Source organism: Peromyscus maniculatus, chromosome 19 (genome assembly GCF_049852395.1).
Source record: "Peromyscus maniculatus bairdii isolate BWxNUB_F1_BW_parent chromosome 19, HU_Pman_BW_mat_3.1, whole genome shotgun sequence".
Lineage (NCBI taxonomy): Eukaryota > Metazoa > Chordata > Mammalia > Rodentia > Cricetidae > Peromyscus > Peromyscus maniculatus.
In genome coordinates this window covers 35,107,922-35,127,363 of record NC_134870.1, presented here as the reverse complement: position 1 = coordinate 35,127,363, position 19,442 = coordinate 35,107,922, and the positions used below count along the sequence as shown (strand labels likewise).

The 19,442-nt window shown below is 42.2% G+C and overlaps 1 protein-coding gene across 4 annotated transcripts in view; it reads left to right on the top strand.

Annotated features, from left to right (window-relative positions):
• Jakmip2 (janus kinase and microtubule interacting protein 2) overlaps window positions 1-19,442 on the top strand; it is a 147,923-nt gene that overhangs the window by 90,143 nt on the left and 38,338 nt on the right. For all 4 annotated transcript variants that reach the window (XM_042263727.2, XM_042263729.2, XM_006977681.4 and 1 more), the window contains exons 3-7: window positions 6,820-7,317; window positions 11,003-11,212; window positions 13,151-13,249; window positions 16,647-16,793; window positions 17,338-17,478. In XM_042263727.2, the coding sequence (XP_042119661.2) occupies window positions 6,820-7,317; window positions 11,003-11,212; window positions 13,151-13,249; window positions 16,647-16,793; window positions 17,338-17,478 (1,095 nt within the window). The remainder of the gene's footprint in view (window positions 1-6,819; window positions 7,318-11,002; window positions 11,213-13,150; window positions 13,250-16,646; window positions 16,794-17,337; window positions 17,479-19,442) is intronic.

Sequence of the window (19,442 nt, the reverse complement as noted above, 5' to 3'; positions counted from 1 at the left end):
CCCAGTGTGCAGAGAACAGAGTCCATCGTGAATGCTTTGGTTGGTGTTATAAATAGCTAGGTTCAACTTGCACCAGTGTACACTATCCATCACACACTCTCACATGCACACTTCATCTTGTCACTGTCCCAGCTCTACCACTCAGCACCTGACTCACCCTGAGCAGGTCTTGGAGTCCAACTTTGCTTTCTTTCCCTCATCTGTCAAGTGGGACTGCAGAGATGCCTGCTTCTGCTGGGTGTGAGAGAGAGTGAAGGCAGGCGGGAGGAGGTAGTCGGTGTCAAACGTGGAAAGTGTGCTGTGCCATTATCTCTTCTGATCCTCAGTTCCCACCTCTCAGACAGGCATTGTTACTATTTCCGCTTGTATGAAGAAAGTATCTACCTAGTGTGCAGGTGGTGTTCAAAACTACTTACTAAATGAACCTGCATGACTTTTTAAACGCTTTCCTGACATCTCTGTGTTAACATTACTATTATAGTATTTGGATAGGAAAGCTCAGGCCTGAGTGAAAAAAGGCCTGTATTTTCTTTGAATCAGCACTCCCAGGCCACTAAGTACATGGATATTTTCCCGTCTGTGGATACCATGAGGCCACAATCCCGTGCTCACCTTGGATTGCTATGGGATAAGAAATTCACCCACTGGCCTCTCCAGGGAATGTGCCTTCCCTCGGAGCTGGAATACAGTTTTAATGAGCAGTATGGGCCAGGTGACAGACAGAAGGGAAGAAGGGATGGGAGCAGAGAACAGGATTTCTGAGCTACAGGCTGCAGCCAGCCACCCTAGGGTGCAGGGCCTGGGAAGCAGTGGCTGCAAATAGAAGCAGCCAGTGGAAGCAGCCCCGCAGGCTGCAAAGCAGCTGACACCCGGCCTCTTGGTCTTCACAGCATGTTTGGGACAAAGGCAGTCTGTGGTTAGCATTCTGCTTCCACTGGGGGAAGAACATGAGCTTCAACACGCTTAACTCACTTGCTCTCTGGTGGCAGCAAGTGGGGCGTTCCAAAATGTTGAGTCCCTTCTAGGAAATAGAAGAGACCAGGAGAGCGCTTGAACACCCAACCTCTGCCCACCCCACCCCCACCCCTTGAAAAAAGCACCCAACCTTCTCTCTCTTCAGGTCTCAGAACCTCTGGTTGGAGGCTCAAATTTGGAGTGGGGTATTCTTTCCTTTCTGCACCTTTGCTTCTGTTTTCAAGAGGCAAAACTGTCTGAAAAAAAGATTCCAGAGAAGAGGGAAGGGAGGAGGAAGGGAGGGCAGGGGGTGGGGGGAAGGAAGGAGAAGGGGAGAGGGCATGGGAGGGGAGGGGGAAGAGGAAGGGAGAGAAAGAAAGGATCGCTCCTGGAGGTATTAAAAGGTTTCCCATCATAGCAGCCTGCTTGCTGCTGTCTTCCCTCTCAGCCCTTGTGTCTAGAAGTTCCTAGGCTCCGTGACAATCCCTGCTGGTTGACTGTGAATTTACTCTCCAGGAACACGCAATGCAGATAATCCAAGCCACAGCTTCTGATAGCTTGACCTGTCTGGATAACCCCACAGCCCTTTCCTCACCCTTAACTCCGCTGCGATTTTTAATCCCTGCCTTCTAAGAGTACATTAAAACTCCAGTCACTGCCAAGTGTATCTTGGCAGAGTTTGTGCGGGCATTTCCAAAGGCCAGACTAGAATTGCCGACGGAAAACACAGCGTGAGCTCTACATAAACCGGTCGTGCTGCCTCTTCCTTGTGTCCCACTGAAACCTCTAAAACCGGGATTAGTTTTTCTTAGTGACCTCTTTCTCCCATAGAATCTTGAAAGCAGGAAGGATTTGAAAGTTCATCTTCATAGCCTTGTTCAGTGTCCCAAATCCTTGCCGTCCCACCCCCTCCCCTACCCCTTATGGCTATGCGCATTCCCGATGTCTTCCAAGTCAAAACCCTATGCCACCAACACCGGGGAACTCAAGGCACCCAAGGAAACCCAGGTTTCCCTTTGGACATTTCTTTCTATTTGGGAAACAGTTGCTACAGTCTTCATGTGGTATAGCAATGTTAGTCATACATTATGGGCATTTGCATTTTTGTTGTTGGTGGTGGCTTGATATAACACTGTATAATATATTACCATATGCAACAATATTTTCAAAATGAACATGATAGTATCTACTGTTGCTTAGTCACTCGCTTTTGATACATTGAGTCATCTTCACCACAACCAGATGAGAAAGAGAGCATCATCCCAGTATGCCAGTGGGAATGAACAAAGGCTGACAGAGGTAGAGGAGCCTGCCGAAAATTTGAGAGGAGGCAGGCCTGGGCTGTAGGCCCGACTTGGCTCTTGGCCACACTGGTCTAATTTATTTGCTCATGTAGAGAGTGTTCCTTACTTTCTCCCCTGAAATTGTGGGGAAACAAACACCACAGGGCCGGCCTGGCGGCTAGATGTACTAATACGTACAATGCCCATTTAGAAAGGTGTCAATTAGTAAAACACATAGGAACACAGCACACCCATGGCTGAGCTTGTTATCACTGCAAAACATCCTCACTGTTCAAAATGATTTTTGTTTACTAAATACTTTTCTCCACTTCAAAATGTTATCATGTGTTCGTATTTACATTTCTACTCAGCAATAGCTCTTTTGTGTCATCATACATCTCAAGATTTATATTAGGATAGTTAAACCTTCTGCCTTAATGCCTAAATCTGTATAAATGAGTTCAGAAAGAGACTTGGCCACACAACTGCTATGGCCTCTCACATCCATCCGTCCCCCAAATCGCATCCTTTGGCTCTCCCTCAAAGCGAAGCACTTTCCCGGAGGAGTTTAAAGGGAAAACGAATCATGTCAAGAAATCCTGCAAATAACGGCAGTTTCCATGGCAACTGAAACAAATGTGAACCGTTTCTTTGTTTTGTGAATTCTCCCGAGTGACTGGCACCATGACCAGCTTCTGTTTATGTTAGTTTTCTCTTTGGGTTGGAATATGTTCTCCACACAGCTGTATTTTCATGGTCTACCTTTTTTCTTCTTTTAATCTGCCTTCCTGCAGACACACATGAGAGATTACTATTTATAATCTGAGAGAAACAGCACAATCTCAGACAGAATCACAAGGAGATGCTACGTTAAGTACCTCCAGAGAATTTAACATAAGTCATTTAGGGTGGAGTGTCTCCTGTCATTTCTAATATTGCTTTATATACTGCAGTGCTTTACAGTTCAAGTTATTTTCCCATGCATTTTAAACTGAGTCCTGGAAATACCTATCACAGGCATTTTTGAACACTTTTCTTAGATAGTGAAACAGAAATGGAAACCCACAACACTTTACTCATTGTTCATTTTCATTACAGTTTGTCACTGTCCTGTGGAGTGTTGCTTGCCTTGTACTTTGTGACCCAGTACCCTTGTGGTCATGATGCTCTTCCTAATGCTACTACAAACACTGTTGAGACTGAGTTCCCATCACTCAACTTAAAGGCATATTTCTAATGTCTTAGGAAACTACACCGAGTTTCTAAATTAGAAAAAAAAAAGCCCTTCCTCTAAAAATAAATACATTATTTAGAACAGAAATCAACAAACCTTCCTACAAAGTAGAAGACACTAAATATTTTAGGGTTGTGGGCCAGGCAGTCTCTGAAAGTACTCAATCACTGTATCATGAAAACAGCCCTAAGTGATGTGTGAATGGATGGGCACAGCTGTATTCCAATAGATCTTTAGCCGCAAAGACAGAGACAGTTTGGCTTATGGGCTCTAGTTTCCTCATCTCATTCCTGGAAGATATCATCTTCTGTTTAGTCTGGAAAGATGAGAATAAGATCTAGATTGTCCAGAACAGAGAGGCAGCCGGACGATGGTGGTGCATGCCTGGAATCTCGTTGCTTGGGAGGCAAAGGCAGGCAGATCTCTGTGAGTTTGAGACCAACCTGGTCTACGGATTGAGTTCTAGCACAGCCAGAGCTAACAACAAACAAAATAAACAAATAAAAAGCACAGAGAAATCTGTCTCGAAATAACCAAAAAGGGGCGGGGGGCATTCAGAACAGAAGTAGGTTATTCTTATCTGGTAGAGATTCTGTGTTTTACAAGGGATGAGTGGATGCATCGTTACCCAGGTAACTCCCTAAGCCTATGTTCTCTAAACTGTATGACAGCGTTTATTATTCATGACTCTGCCTATGGGGCTAGCTAGGAAACAATGGCATATGGCCTTTAATTGCACCTGTGCCTTCTTGCTCCTTATTGTGCTGTGCCAGCAATCAGTGGATATACAGTGGTAGTCTCTTAGGAGTGTTCACTTGGGGGACAGGATAAGAGGAGGTGGGGATGAGAGAGAACCATGCACAAAACCTGTAACATAAATAAAAATGTATTAAGGACCAACAAAGTGCACAGAGAAGACAAAAACAGTAGATATGAGTTTAATCCTAAGCAGTCAGGTCACATGACAGGAAAGGATGCTATGTAGCTGGGCCAGGAGGAATGTGAGAATCCCAAAGAGACAAAGGAGGAGCCATCAGGGAGAAGAAACTGTAAGCAGACAGGTACAACTTTATACCATGTGCAGAAGATAGTGTATTCCCTTTTATCTGGAGCAGGGGCAGATGAGGAGAAGGAGGAAGGAAGTCCTCCAGCCCAGGCTGCACAGGGGCTTGACTGGCAAGGCTGAAGTGTGGGGATTCTGTCCTCAGTGTGGAGGAGCCGCTACAGCAGTACTTCCAGGACCGGGGTTTCCTAAGAGAGCATCACTAGCAGTGTGAAGGAAGTCAAGTGTGCCAAATGAACCCCAAGGAACTTTGGAGCAACACTGGAAAAAGAAATAGAGTGTGGACTGCAAATGTGTGCCAGATATGAAACCTTTAATACATTTCCTTATGGCTGAAAAATTAAAAAGTGAAAGGGATCAGTTGCTTTCCCTAATAGAGTCTGTTCAATATAATTCATACAAAATAGTATCATTTCAACACATAGATATTATAAGAGGACTAACAAGAAACTCTGTCTTGTGATAAATCTTCAAAATCCAGAGTGTACTTTGCAAATGGCAAGCTTGCAGCATTACAAGTGTTCAGTGTAGCCAGTGGTCACTGTGCTGGACAGTAAGCTGAGGAGGGATCAGAAGACAGTCATTTGAACACACCTCAGTGCTGCTCTACCAAGTCCTCTTGGGTTCTCCACCCTTATAGGATAACTGTCGTGAGATTAATTGCTGTATGTTAAAAAAAAAATATGTTCTCCAAACATTACTTCACTCAGAAAATACTGCTATAGCTGAAGACAGGTAAGTGGCGGAGGTAAGTGAAAACCCCAGACACTCTATACTGTAATTACAATGATTTTAAAAGGGACGTTGACTCTTCAGACACTTTTAGGTTGAAAAGCCCTCAAATTTTGGGCCTCTCAAAAGGGGAAACCACCATCAGAATATATTGTATGGGGGGAGGAGGCTGTTTTCAATAAACATTAAAAATATATATTATTATTAAAGCTTTCCAACTAGAGAAATGGCAGAGACTCTCTGTCACTCAACCAGATAATACCCCTGGGACTCCCAAATTGTTTTCACTTTTTCAAACTCGTGTGTGTGTGTGTGTGTGTGTGTGTGTGTGTGTGTGTGTGTGTCCACCAAAGCAAAGAAATGGAGAAGATATACACAGGTAACAGAACTGAATGGGGGAGGGAATAGCGCAGGATCACAAAGGGACCTTTTCATGCTACTGAGGTGGCCCGCTGCCACATCATAGTGACCTGTTAAATCAGAGACTTAAAGAGCACAAACCGGCAAGAAGATCTAATACTGTCACTGTAACAAATGTAATGCAACAAAACTCAGAAGATGATTTTCAGCAGAATTCTTGAAAGGTGGGAAGATCAGAAGAAATTCTTGGAGTGTTTGCCTTAGTGTTTCCACTAAGGTCAGGGGATAGGAGTGAGACTAGAGAAAGATACAAAGAGACCTCCTGCAGCATGCAGAATTAGAAACCCCCAAAGTCCTGTAATTAGAGCAGAACTTAACAGACTATAGGCTTTGGGGGTGCTGTCTAATTGGCTGCCTCGTGTGCATATATGTGGATATATACAAGTTGGGGAATATAGTTATTATACAAAGCAAGATAAAGTCATTGCTATTATAACTATCTTCATTTTTCCCTTCTCTATTACCAGCAGGCTGTTCTCCACCTGCATGCCCCTTCCTATATGATAACGAGGGGCATTATATAATAATACTTTAGGCACCTATTTATTTGTCTTATTGCAGTATATATAGCAAGCATATATAGCAAGCTTTGAGCTATCCCGAGATGTCCGTATGTATGGATTTGGGTGGAGCCAGAGTTGTGCTGCTGGTAGTTATAGACCCTTCTCTGCCAATGGGAGAACTGCCCCCACTACCCCAGCAAAGCTGCCCACTTGGATTGGGTAAACCAGTGGCCTGGCTGTTAAAAGGCACATTCTGATGTATGGGTTTGGTGGGGAACCCGGGATTCTGCAGTTCTAACAAGCTTCTGGGTGTCTCTGGAGCTGCTAATCTGTGGACCACAGTGCTGATTAAGAAGGCCCCAGAATATCAAGCATCTGTCTGAACACACTAAGATAAATATCTCAGAGCTTTCCGCCTTTTACGCACCATAGCAGCCTCTTCTTAAGGCCTGTGCTTTCTTTTTCTCTGAGCATATAGTAGCTTGGACTTTCTTTCTTTCTTTTTTTTTTTTTTTTTAATAAATAAGGTATTAAGAGATCACAGCAGCCTAAGCTGCAAGATCCTGCCTGGGAGCACGAGTTCTCTTTGAGGCTCATGCTTTTTTCATCCTTTCACCTCTCTGCCTCCAGGTATCAAAGCTTGAAAGAGAGAAGACGCAAGAAGCAAAGAGGATTCGTGAGTTGGAGCAGCGCAAACACACGGTCCTGGTGACGGAGCTCAAAGCCAAGCTCCATGAGGAGAAGATGAAGGAGCTGCAGGCCGTGAGGGAGAATCTCATCAAGCAGCATGAGCAGGAAATGTCAAGGACAGTGAAGGTGCGGGATGGGGAGATCCAGAGACTCAAGTCTGCTCTGTGTGCTCTCCGGGATGGCAGCAGCGATAAAGTAAGGACAGCACTCACCATTGAGGCCCGGGAGGAGGCCCGGAAACAGTTCGATGCAGAGCGCCTGAAGCTCTTGCAGGAAATTACAGACCTGAAAACTGCCAAGAAGCAGGTGGATGAGGCTCTGAGCAATATGATCCAGGCGGATAAAATCAAGGCTGGGGACCTTAGGAGTGAGCATCAGTCCCACCAGGAAGCCATCTCGAAGATCAAGTGGGAGTCAGAACGGGACATTCGGAGGCTGGTCAGTAATAATGAGAGCAGGGCAGAAACCGGTCTCTGCCAGAGCTCCCTGTGATTTGCTTTGCTGGGTGTTCGCTTGTCAGTTACTACTATAAACAAACACCCTCGCTTTTGCGGGCTGCGCTGTCCAAAAACGCAAGGTAGATGGATAGGTAGTTTGGTCGGAATTGTAGAATGTAAGAGGCTTTCCAGTCCTCATTTTCACAGTAAGTGCATTCTCCGGGGCGCACAGGTATTCACGCACCGACCTGTATTCTTGGTTAGTCCATGAAAAGATTGTAAATTACAAGCCACTCCAATCTTAGCTTGTTTTTTGTGGGCTTCCCAGCTGTAAAAACTCCACTGGAGTATTTTACAGGACAAAGAGGTGTTTCCACAATTTGTCTGAAAATGGCCGCTGTTGAAAACATCCTGAGTGATCCATCAATGCAAACATGGAACTATAAAATTCCTGGTCATTTTAAGAATGGGTTCCTTTCCTCAAAATAACCAAGGAATATTTGTTATGAGCCATTCTATTTTTTAACGGGGTGTCATTCACAAATAGCTTCCTTGCTGTTTACAGTTTTCGTTAGTTCAATCCACACAGAACTGGCTTTTGTTTGGTTTGGTTTGGTTTGGTTTTTGGGTTTTAACATGAAAAACCAACAGCCATACAGATATCTCATAATGCTAAAATGAATAAATTAATGCATGTTCTAAGAGCTATAACATCCTGTGATCTTAGAAGGAAAATTTATACTCATCTATGTCCAAAAGTTGAGGATTAGCTTAAACCTTTTAGAATGTATTTAACACTATGTTTCTCTAAGTCAGTGGTTCTCAACCTTCCCAAGGCTTTGGCCCTTTAATACAGCTCCTCATGTTATGGCGAACCCCAACTATAAAATCATCTCATTGCTATGTCATAACTGTAATTTTGCTACTGTAATGAATCATAATGTAAATATCTGATATGCAGGACATCTGATATGCAACCCCTGTGAAAGGGTTGCTCAGTTCCCCCCCCCCAAGGTGTCATGACCCACAGGTTGAGAACCACCTCTCCAAGCAGGGTGCTATTCAGGAAAACCGTGCTTTCCCTCTTGGGTGTACCAATCCTCAATAACCGTTTCCTAGGGATTCCACATTGGTGCTTGGATGATATCTCTAGGATTTCCACTTTGAGCAAAATGTGTTCCCATAGACCATTTTACCAGTTAAGCATGCGTCATTTTCTTAGAGTAATGTGGTATGCTGTGACTGTAAAATGCTGCCTCTGCCATGCTTCCTGAGGAATTTCCTGCAGTTCATTCTGCTGTGCTGTTACACAATGGAAGCCAAAGGCAGCGCAGAAACTGTGGTCTCTGCCCTGCTCTTGGTTTCCGAAATGACCGTGGTTGATGAAGAAGGATTCAAGACTGTGAGCTGTGGAGCAATCAGGTAGGTGAGTTAACAGAAAGCCTTGAATTAAATATTGTTGCTTACCTTTTTCAGTGTGAAATCTACAAATTAGTCCTAAGTTCTCCCAGTACTTCTTTCCAAGAACACTGCTGACCTAGGCACGAGCGAAATTCTCCCAAGCAACCACCTGAAATCTAAACCATCCAAAGAGTGGCTCAAACACTGGGTGCAGACAGACTAAGATGGGGGAGTGTTTCTCTAATGTATGTGTCCCTGCCTTCTCTTTCTCAGTTTCCTTTCCTACCCCTCCCCTCACCCCCCTATGTACTTTTGGACCTGGAGGGAAAGAAATGAGATCCGCTCTTTCTAGAAAATGTTACCAAAGAATTCTGCAACATATTCCTTCTCATCCATGAACCGGAGCACTGGTTAACTTTGCAACATTCTGAGAATCAGATTATGTGTTCACAACCACTGTATAATAGAGTCAGTCCCCTCTATTGCTAGATATTCTACAGGGACCCACTTTGGAAAATTCTGGGAAGAAGTGAATAATCTTGGAGCCAATATAACACAGTGCTTGATAAGTGGGCTCTGGGCTCAGAAGACAAAGTTAAAATATCAAGATTTCATCGCTCACAAGGCAGGGAACAATGACCAAATACTCATGTACCTCATCTGGTACATGGTGATCATGGAACCTACTAAATAGGACATTATTAGAAAGTGAGATAACTTGCACAACTATAGTGCTTCCAATACTATAAAAGATGAGAAGATTTTATGTTTAATACTGGAGAGGGTAAGGATGACTCCACTTGGGTGTTAATGAGCTGATAGTCCAGCATCTGCCGTTAACTAGAAGGCATCACAAGCAATCAGGAACGTGCAGTTTATGAGCTGCATTAAGCTGCAGCGAACACTGTGCATATCAACTCTGACAGATGAATGAGCACTCAGCTTAACAAGACTCAGCCTTCTTGAAGGAGTAAGGAAATGCAGCAGATAGTCTCTCCCAAATCAACAGGACACTGTTTCAATCCTTGTCAGTTATCGGGTGATGTTACAGGACATTGCACACGTCAGTCCAGTGGTCTCCCGATGTTGACCTAAAATTTAGTCATGTAACCTAGAATTAATAGGCAGGCATTTGTGTGTGGGAAATGAGGGACTTTGCAAGCAGATGATTTTATGCTCTCTAGCTCAACTAAAAAGCACAGCACAGAAGCACACTAAGTGAGTCATTAAATATGAGAAAGGAGAAAGTGCTAAATGTCTTTCCATTTTAAGTAATCACATAGAATATATTGAAACGGGACAAAAGGTTCCACCCAGTGTCTATAATCTCTTGAAAAATTGTCACAGACATTTATTTCATTTATCAGATATTCCTCATCTAAGGACAGCAAACTGGTTCCAGTCCAGTGGAACTCTAATCCACTGGTACCTGATACCTGTGCCTTGAGTTGAAAATTAACATATTTGAGGCCACATCCAAGCTCAGAACAAATGAGTGCTGAAATCAGTAACTCTATGCCACAGATATACAAAGAAACATTTTGACTGACATTAACAAGCATTTTTAATCCCTCTTCTAGTCCCAATGATGCTTTTCTGACAGTAATGGTAGAATGATGGCTAAGGCTGGCTGCCTTGAAGTGTGGGAAGGAAAGGAAAGGCCACACAGCAGGAACGGCTGGAAGAGCCCCTCCAGATGCCACCAGAATTGACATTCCTGGAAAATCAGAAGACCAGTACTGGGAAGCCCGCGGTTCCTCCAGTTGCAAATGACTGGCTGATAGTATCAATTAGTATTAGGATCAAGACCAAATGCTTGTTCCCCGAAAGAGACAGTAGTAACTTATTTGTCCCAAGAAACATCATAATGGAATATTCTGGATTTATCTATATTAAAGCTACTGGTACATTTTAAATTTTGTCTTTCCTAGCCAACCCAGACCATTTTAAACACTATATGGAAGGACAACACCATATAGGAGATATCAGAGGGGGGGGAAGGAGGGAGGGAGGGAGGAAGGGAGGGAGGGAGGGAGAGAGAGAGAGAGAAAGAGAGAGAGAGAGAGAGAGAGAGAGAGAGAGAGAGAGAGAGAGAGAGAGAGAGAGAGAGAGCCTTTTATTACTCAGGGTTTGCTTCATGTTATTCATGAGTTCCAGTACACATGCCAGATTCCTGAAGACTGTTTTTCCTGAATCATCACAAGAAGAGGTGGACTTCCCATAGTGAAAGTGGGATTTATTTATAGCATATTTAAATTAATTGTCCTGGGTCTCATTTAATTCAGATGGATGAAATCAAAGCCAAGGACAGGATCATCTTTTCCCTGGAAAAGGAACTGGAGACTCAGACAGGCTATGTCCAGAAACTCCAGCTGCAGAAGGAGGCTTTGGATGAGCAGCTCTTCCTGGTGAAGGAGGCGGAGTGTAACATGAGCAGCCCGAAGAGAGAGATTCCAGGAAGGGCAGGAGATGGCTCTGAACACTGTAGCAGCCCGGTGAGTTCACTCGAGTTGAGGTTTAACAACTCCGGAGTGATCTTTTATTTAGCTCTCAAGTTCTGCTTTTCACATAAGCTATTTTCCTATTTATAAGTACAAAGAAATCAATTCTCCCTCCTACTATAAAACCAGCGTGTATCTTGGGAACAAGGCTTCTCTAGATTCGCAGACAACAAAGTGGGCTGCGCTTCATCAGCAGGTCACGTGAGAGCTGTAGGTGTCTTTGAATCTTTCACAGAATTTTCCCAGCCCAGTGATATCTATCAAAACTTGAATCTTGGCCGGGCGTTGGTGGCGCACGCCTTTAATCCCAGCACTCGGGAGGCAGAGGCAGGCGGATCTCTGTGAGTTCGAGGCCAGCCTGGGCTACCAAGTGAGCTCCAGGAAAGGCGCAAAGCTACACAGAGAAACCCTGTCTCGAAAAACCAAAAAAAAAAAAAAAAAAAAAACTTGAATCTATTATAAGAATCATAAGTTAAGTGAAAATATTTGCCTGTTGCCAAAATTGGTAATTTCCCTATGTGTGAACAATTGGATTAGAAATTGACAAAGACAGTTATCCTCTACAGAGGTTGGAGTGTGCGCCTATAAGAAAGAATCATCTATAGCCATAGCACGAAAGCTTCCAGTCTGAATGAACTTGCCACTTACTTCACTGGAGTATCATCGTCTCATATGAGAAATTATGTTCAGAGGTACAATGACAGACATAAGCTTGCATGTAGTGGGCTATCAAATGATTTATCTGCAAAAAAAAGATGCAAATGTATTATTTAGGAACAAAAAAAATTTAGTTCCAAAGTATGACGTAGAACAAAGTAATGAATTGGTTTACAGGACACACACACTAGTAGGCAGTGGGAAATATATACTGATCTAAGATGCAGCACATGGAAATTTTAGTTCTTCTGTTAATAACTATATGTGATTTAGCATAATCACCCCCCAGATAGACTTTAGAGTTAGACCCCTTGGTTCAAATTCATTAGCTGAGTGACCTTATGCAAACCACTTCCCTGTTCAGTATCTTTATCCATAAGATGAAGGGCATGTTGGTTTCTGTGAGGCTGATCTATGCACTAGAAGACATGATACAGAGAATGTAGAGCCTGGTATTTGGGACAATTAGCTTTTGTAGCTCTGATTACTGCTATCCTCCACAAGACCCGGGTTAACATAGAACCACCCTCAGTTTAGCCTATTCTGCTGAATCCTTGAGAATATGATGACTCCGGGGATTCAATACATGTGGAACTGCTCCATCAACAGTGAACCACTAGCAAAATGAAAAACAGCAATAGAATCACAAGCATGTAGTCAGAGTGGGCCTATACTACAGAATTAAGCTGTAACTGCTGTGTGTAAGTGAGGTGATTCATATAATTGGTATACTGTACAAAATATTTTATTCTAGAGTATACTGTGCACCCTGCTTTGGCACATGAAGGTAATATGTGTTTCCTCACAGTGGCTTTTTTCTTTGGGAATATAGAAACATTCACAAAGCCCCATGTCTGCATCCTAATCTGCCTCCTCTTTGGTTAAGTATAATGGCAGGCAGCTATCTGTGTCGTAGCAAGCAATGGGTGTGTGCGACAAAAGGATGTTCCCTGAACTTCACACCTCACCTTGGTCACAGGGCAAACAGCTCTGTTAAACTGCTTCAACCTTCTGTCACTTTCCATACCGCAAGTCTGGGCTCCGGGGTCTGTCTGCCACATGGAATTCGTCTGTGGTTTTAACCCGGCTTGATCTTCAATCCAGCAGTAAATGTTAAGAGTTAGAAAGGGTAACTAGTCTTTTCTTCGTAAAAGAACATCCACCTGTCACTTCCTGGGTCACACTGGAAGAAAAGAGCCTATTGTTTTCATGAATGGTGTTCCAGTCTTTGAAAAGTCTTATTGAAGGGATACTTGTTTTAATTCTCACGTGTAGGATTTGCGAAGAAATCAAAAGAGAATAGCTGAACTGAATGCTACTATAAGAAAGCTAGAAGATAGGAACACCTTGCTTGGAGATGAGCGAAACGAGTTGGTAAGTTGTAACCAAACTCTTTTTTATTGTGTGTTTTGTTAGATGTAGGCTATAAAAGTATGCATTAAGTTGTGTAGTTTATCATGAGAGAAAAATGAGCAAGAAATAACAGTCCATCATGATAAATCCTCACAAAGTGGCTGCCCCACAAAACTACCTTCCAAGTGAGTAAGTGGAAAATGACCGAGACCCCTCCCTCCAATCCAACACCCACCTAACAATGACACCACTCTGATTTCTATATAGGTATCTATTGTAATTAATTTTAAAAACATTAGTGCATCTTATGCCTGGCTGCTCTGGCTCAGTCAGCGTTGCCCGTGAGGATCTCCCTTGAGCTGTGTGTGAAACTGTTCTCTTTCGTTCCTCTATAGCATCCAGTTAACATATTGCAATATATGCAGCCATTCTTAGGGAGTATTTACGGAGCTTCTAAGCATGTTTAAGCTGTTAAGACTGCGGCTGTGAGGTATCTGTGATGAAAAAAAGTGCCTGTTGTCTCTGAGCACAGGGATTTGGATCCTGAGATGTGGTCAGCTGGTTCCTGAAGTTGCTCTGACACTTTAGCCCCCCAGTGCCAGTGTATGAGGAGGGCCTCGGTGTTTCCACATCTTTGCCAACACGCACAGATTATCACGCACTTCAGCCATTTTTGTGGCCATGAGGTGTACTCTTTTTCTGATTTTTGTTTTGATTTGTATCTTTTCTAATGAGGCTGGGGAAGCTGTCAAGTATCTGCTGGCTTACTGGGCTTCCTTTACAATCTGTCCTCAGAATTTTGTTCTTTCTCTGTTCTGCTTTATTTTCTTATTAACATTAAGACATTTTGAAATTAGACATTTAGACATACTGCTCTGTAGTTTATATTGTGATGCAGTTGTTTCTGAAAAAGTGATTTTAGCCTTTTCCTTAAATTTAGGCCATTGTTTCTCTCTAGACCTTATTCTCGGCATCTCTCACAAGTTTTGCGTGTTATAATGTAGTTGTTATTTCATTTTAATTTTTAAATAATATCATGCAACTTCTTCCAGAAAGTGTGGCTCAATTTCTAAACATCTAGAGATTGTTAATTATCTTCTGTTACTGGTTACTCTTTTGAATTCACCATACTTTGCAACATTTTGTTCCCTTGGGATTATTACGATTTTCTTTAGAGTATAACATAGGGTCAGTGTCTTCATTTGCTTTCAAGTGCTATGAGGAAACAACATGACCAAAAGCAATCTGAGGAGAAAAGGGTTTATTTGTCTTACATGTTCTGATCGCAGTCTATCATGATGGGAAGTCAAGGTAGGAATTGAAACAGGGACTGTGGAAGAATGGTGCTGACCTGCTTGCTGACCTTGTCTCACTCAGTTTGCTCTCTTAGACACCCCAGGACCATTTATCAGGAGTCAGTACTGCTCACAGTGTGCTGGGCCCTCCACATGAATCATTAATCAAGAGAACGCCTCACGGGCTTGTCTACAGGCCAATATCCAGGGGACATTTTCTCAATTGAGGTTCCCTCTTCTCAGTTGACCCTAGTTTGTGTTGAGTTGGCAAAAAACCAACCAGTACAGTCACTTTTAGAAATATCTCATATTCTCAGGAGAGAAAGGTGTGCTCTATAATCTTTACTTATAGTTTCATTTAAGTTTATTGCCTTGTTTTAAGTTTTTTCTATAAACTTCTAATTTTTTTTGTCTATTTATTATCTCAACAAATTTGTCTATGTCTCTTCTTAGTTCTGTCCAGTTTTCTTTATATATATTTGAAGTTATGTTACTTGATAGTTATAAATTAATATTCACTAATGGTTTTTGAAATATCAGCCCTTTCATGATTATAAAATACTTTCTTTCCTTGACCTCAGATCAATCTATTATTAGTTAAACTACAGCAGGACTTTTTAGTATCTACATGAATCTCTGTTTATTAATATATGTGCATCATACGTGTATAATTTCAGTCTCTTTCATATATTAAGGCCTGTCTTTCTGAAGAAGCATTCTGTTGGGTGCTTTGGAACTGTGGTGATTGAATGCTGGGCTAAAATTGGACAGTTCTCTCTCCTCATACTTATGTGCATGAATAGTATTCACCAAGCAGCCTTAAATATATAACACATGGGGCATTAACCTTCAGAAGAGATTAAGATTGCAATAATAAACCCAGTGAATAATCTGTCTTTATATGTATTCAAAATCTGATATCAACGATTCAGACATCAAAACTCAAAAGGTCTTGTGCCAGATTATTTATGAAAAGTAAATCCCATGTTTTTGTCATTGTCATGAAACTGTAGTTTTCAAACTGTGATTAGGATGGGACTGGAGGAGTGCTAAGAATCACAGAGTCTTTTTTTTTTTTTTTTTTTTGGTCAATCATGGTCGCTTTCTCCTCCCTCAGTATCTCTCCAAATCATAAATTGGATAAGAGGAGTGATGAGTTTTGAAATATTCTGATACCCCTTTTCCTTGTGATAGGAAAGGAATAAGCTAACTATTAGAAACTCAACATGGAAATCTAATTTGTCTATATAGGTTGGCCTATAATACATCAACTAAACAGAAGTGTTTTGAAAAATGAAAGGAAGGGCTGCTGATGATTACAGACAACATTCTAAACTAAAGGCAATTTGGGCAACATATGTAGTCATCGTAGTGGGCAGAGTATCACTGTCATTAACAAGCCGAGGGCAGGGATGTCACTCAACATCCTGTGAAATATAGGGCAGGCCCCATGACAACAGTAACAGAAAAACATAAACTGCCTTACTGAGAGTGAGGAGATTTCAGCAAGACTTTTTAAGGAGGTGATGCAGTTGGAGAGGATGAGGCTTGGAACCAGGTTCTGGTGACCATGAGGTTCAAATGTGCGTCTATATGTTCCTGAGCCAATGAGTGGTCATTCCTAGGCCAGGGAATGGGTTTGGACATGCATGAGTGAGTGAGGTGATGGAAGTAAGCAGCATCATGTGTCATCATCCAACCGCAGCATCTGTGGCACCTCTGTTAAGGTAACAGACAGGACAGGATGTGAAGACTATGTTTAAAAGGCGCTAGCGCAGGCCACCATGGCTCATGGCCTTTAATCACAGTCCTGGGGAGGCAGAAACAAGAGGATTCCTGTTTGTTCCATGCTAGTTAGTTCTACATAGTAAGTTCTGAGCGTACTAGCACTCCACAGCAAAATCCTATTAAAAAGAAGGAAGGGAAGGAGAAAGGGAGGAAAAGAGAATATCCATTAGAGGAAACTAAAAACGATGGATTGGTTAAATGGAGGACAGGAATGTAGTGTTAATCCTAGGACACGCTGGGTGGCTGCAGGGCCACTTCCCCTCTTTCACACTTGACCCCTCCTGCCCTCCTCCCCTCAAGATACCAAAAATAAATCTTGATTCATTTATTTCCAGTTAAAACGTGTGCGGGAAACTGAAAAACAATGCAAACCTCTCCTGGAAAGGAACAAGTGCCTCGCCAAGAGAAACGATGAACTGATGGTGTCCTTGCAGCGCATGGAGGAGAAACTAAAAGCCGTAACCAAGGAAAACTCAGAAATGGTGTGTATCACGGACTCCTTCTCCTCGGAAGTTGCAGCCTCCTCCTCTGGGGCCCCGTGACCTACTGGTTTTTCCTGAGGTTGTATCTTATATGCTGGTTTGACTTTCCCTTGAGTAAGCAAGGAAACATGAAGAAGAAAACAAGAGAAGGGCCTGCCTCTGGATTGTCTGGGGTTTTTAACCTTGTGGAACTGGAGAAGTCTTCCAGGGATGCACTCACTGTTCAAACATTTGCAAATGGAGAAGCAAAGCCTCAGTGTGGTTCCTGAGCCACAGAAATGTGGATCTAGCCCATGCCTGCCTTCTAATTTGTTTGATAGTAGAGAAATCAATATCATGGCTAGTATTCTCCATGGATGACTGATGTGATTGTGCATTCCTGAAAAGACTTCTGAGATAAGATAGCTATAGAAATGTCCAAAACGTTGCCAAGGACTTCAATGTAATATAGCAGATAAAATGTACGTAAGGGTAAAAATTTACCAGTGACTAAAATTGGTGATTTTTAAGGTTTCCACTTGTAATGTCTTCTTCTCCAATTTAGAGAGAGAAAATAACATCTCACCCACCCTTAAAGAAACTGAAGTCTCTGAATGACCTTGACCAAGCTAATGAAGAACAAGAGACCGAGTTTCTCAAACTGCAGGTCATTGAGCAGCAGAACATCATTGACGAGCTCACCAGGGTAGGTGAACCCACTACAAACTTCTAGATATTCTCAAGGATGAGTAGCCAACAACCAATGTGTAAGGAAGCACTTAATAGTTTTAGATTAACTCCAAATGCCCACATTTGTGTGCTCAGTATGTAACTATATTACAAGGAACAAAATGTTTTATATTATTAAGCTTATTTATACTGTTCAGTTTAACCATTTGCTAACTAGTTTAGAAGCAAAAATATAAGCCACGTTAAAGGAATTTTCAGATGCATTGTTATGTAATTATGTTATGTATGTAAGGGTAAATCTATATATCTTGTAATTGTTTTCCACTGTTGGGCTTGTAAGGCTCAGCAATTCAATTTGCCTACAAAACCAAGACCATATACTCCTTGTTTTTACCACCTAATCAGTGCATAGCACATAGATACAGTCCATTAGAAAGGCTTTGTGAGTGAAGAACAGCATCATAGTTCTGTAATAGAGCAGGAATTCCAATTCACACTTGATTGACAGATACTTCGGTACCTGCTGACTATGTGATCACTGCCACCCCATTTGCATCTGGTTGAAGTCCTGTGACCAGTATGGTGGAATAAGACCTCTTGAAGCCTGCAGGCTTTCTCCTTCACCTCTCTGCCTTTACTCTGTGAATGGCATCTTTATTTCTTCTTATTTCAAGAATAAGCCAAAGCCTGTAGACTTGAACTAATCATGGGGGCAGGAGGGCTGTTACACAATAGTCTTTAGAATAGGTGAACTTTGACTCACCGCCATTGGGAGCAAAGGAGTCTACTTCTGTGTGTAATTAATTACTACTCACCCTTTAAAAATTGTCCATTGTTGCTGGGTAGTGGTGCTGTATGCCTTTAATCCCAGCACTCAGGAGGCAGAGGCAGGCAGAGATATCTCTGTGAGTTCTAGGCCAACCTGGTCTACAAATTGAGTTGCAGGACAGCCAGGGAACTCAGAGGAACTCTGTCTTGAAAAAAAAAAATTGTCCATTGTTCATATATGCTATAATGTGTACCCCCTAGATTAAGAGCATAATTTAAGTATACAATGTGTAAATTTTCAGCTATATGGAGGATGCATGATCAAAATATTTTTGTATATAAAGGCAAAAAATAAAGTCTAAATGCCAATGTTTTGAATTATATTCAAATGTAGTGTGAAGCCTCATTCCCACCTTGATGACTCCTAAATCTTGTGAAGTCACTGGTCTAGGGATATACCTGGCTTTGAACGCCCTCAAATTAAGCTATAAGTTTACCTTTGATCGGGGAGTTCCATGTAGCTCATATTTGCAGTAAAAACACAGAGTACTTAATGATTAAATCCCAAGTTGTTCCAGTATCTATGCTCACAGCATGCGAGTCACGAAGTTGAACACAGTTTGTAGGTATTCACCTAGTTTCTCAGAAAACCACCGCCATCTCTCCCCAAAATAAAACTAGGTGACTCCAACAGAGTAGATGCTGTGCTTCCTGTCCCATCCTTACCAGCTGCAGACTAGAAACAAGGTTCCAAAAATAGTCAAGGGACACCTGCCTATGCTATGAAATGACATGATGTAAAAAAATAAAAGCGAATTTTAATTAGAAATAATTTTTTTCTCACCACAAATGCAAAGTAAATTTGGACATTGGAAAGCATAGCAACTGTTCTTTGTGGGACTCTGTTTCCAGGTATAAAATGAAGGAACGCAGCATACTTCCTGATCAAATGGCAGGGAGATTACAATATACATCCTCTGAAAATATTGGTACATCATATCCAAATGTTACCAAATTGGTAAAATAAAATCACACTTCAAAATAAAAATACATCACCTCTCAGGGGAGAACAAATGTCTCCTTGAAAAACAAAACCAGGGGCCACAGAGGTAGCTCAGCAGGTGAGTTCTAGTCCCTGAACCCACCGTTAGAGGCGCTCTGGGATCCAATGTCCTCTTCCAGCCTCTGGGCAGAAGAAAGTGACAGCCAAGT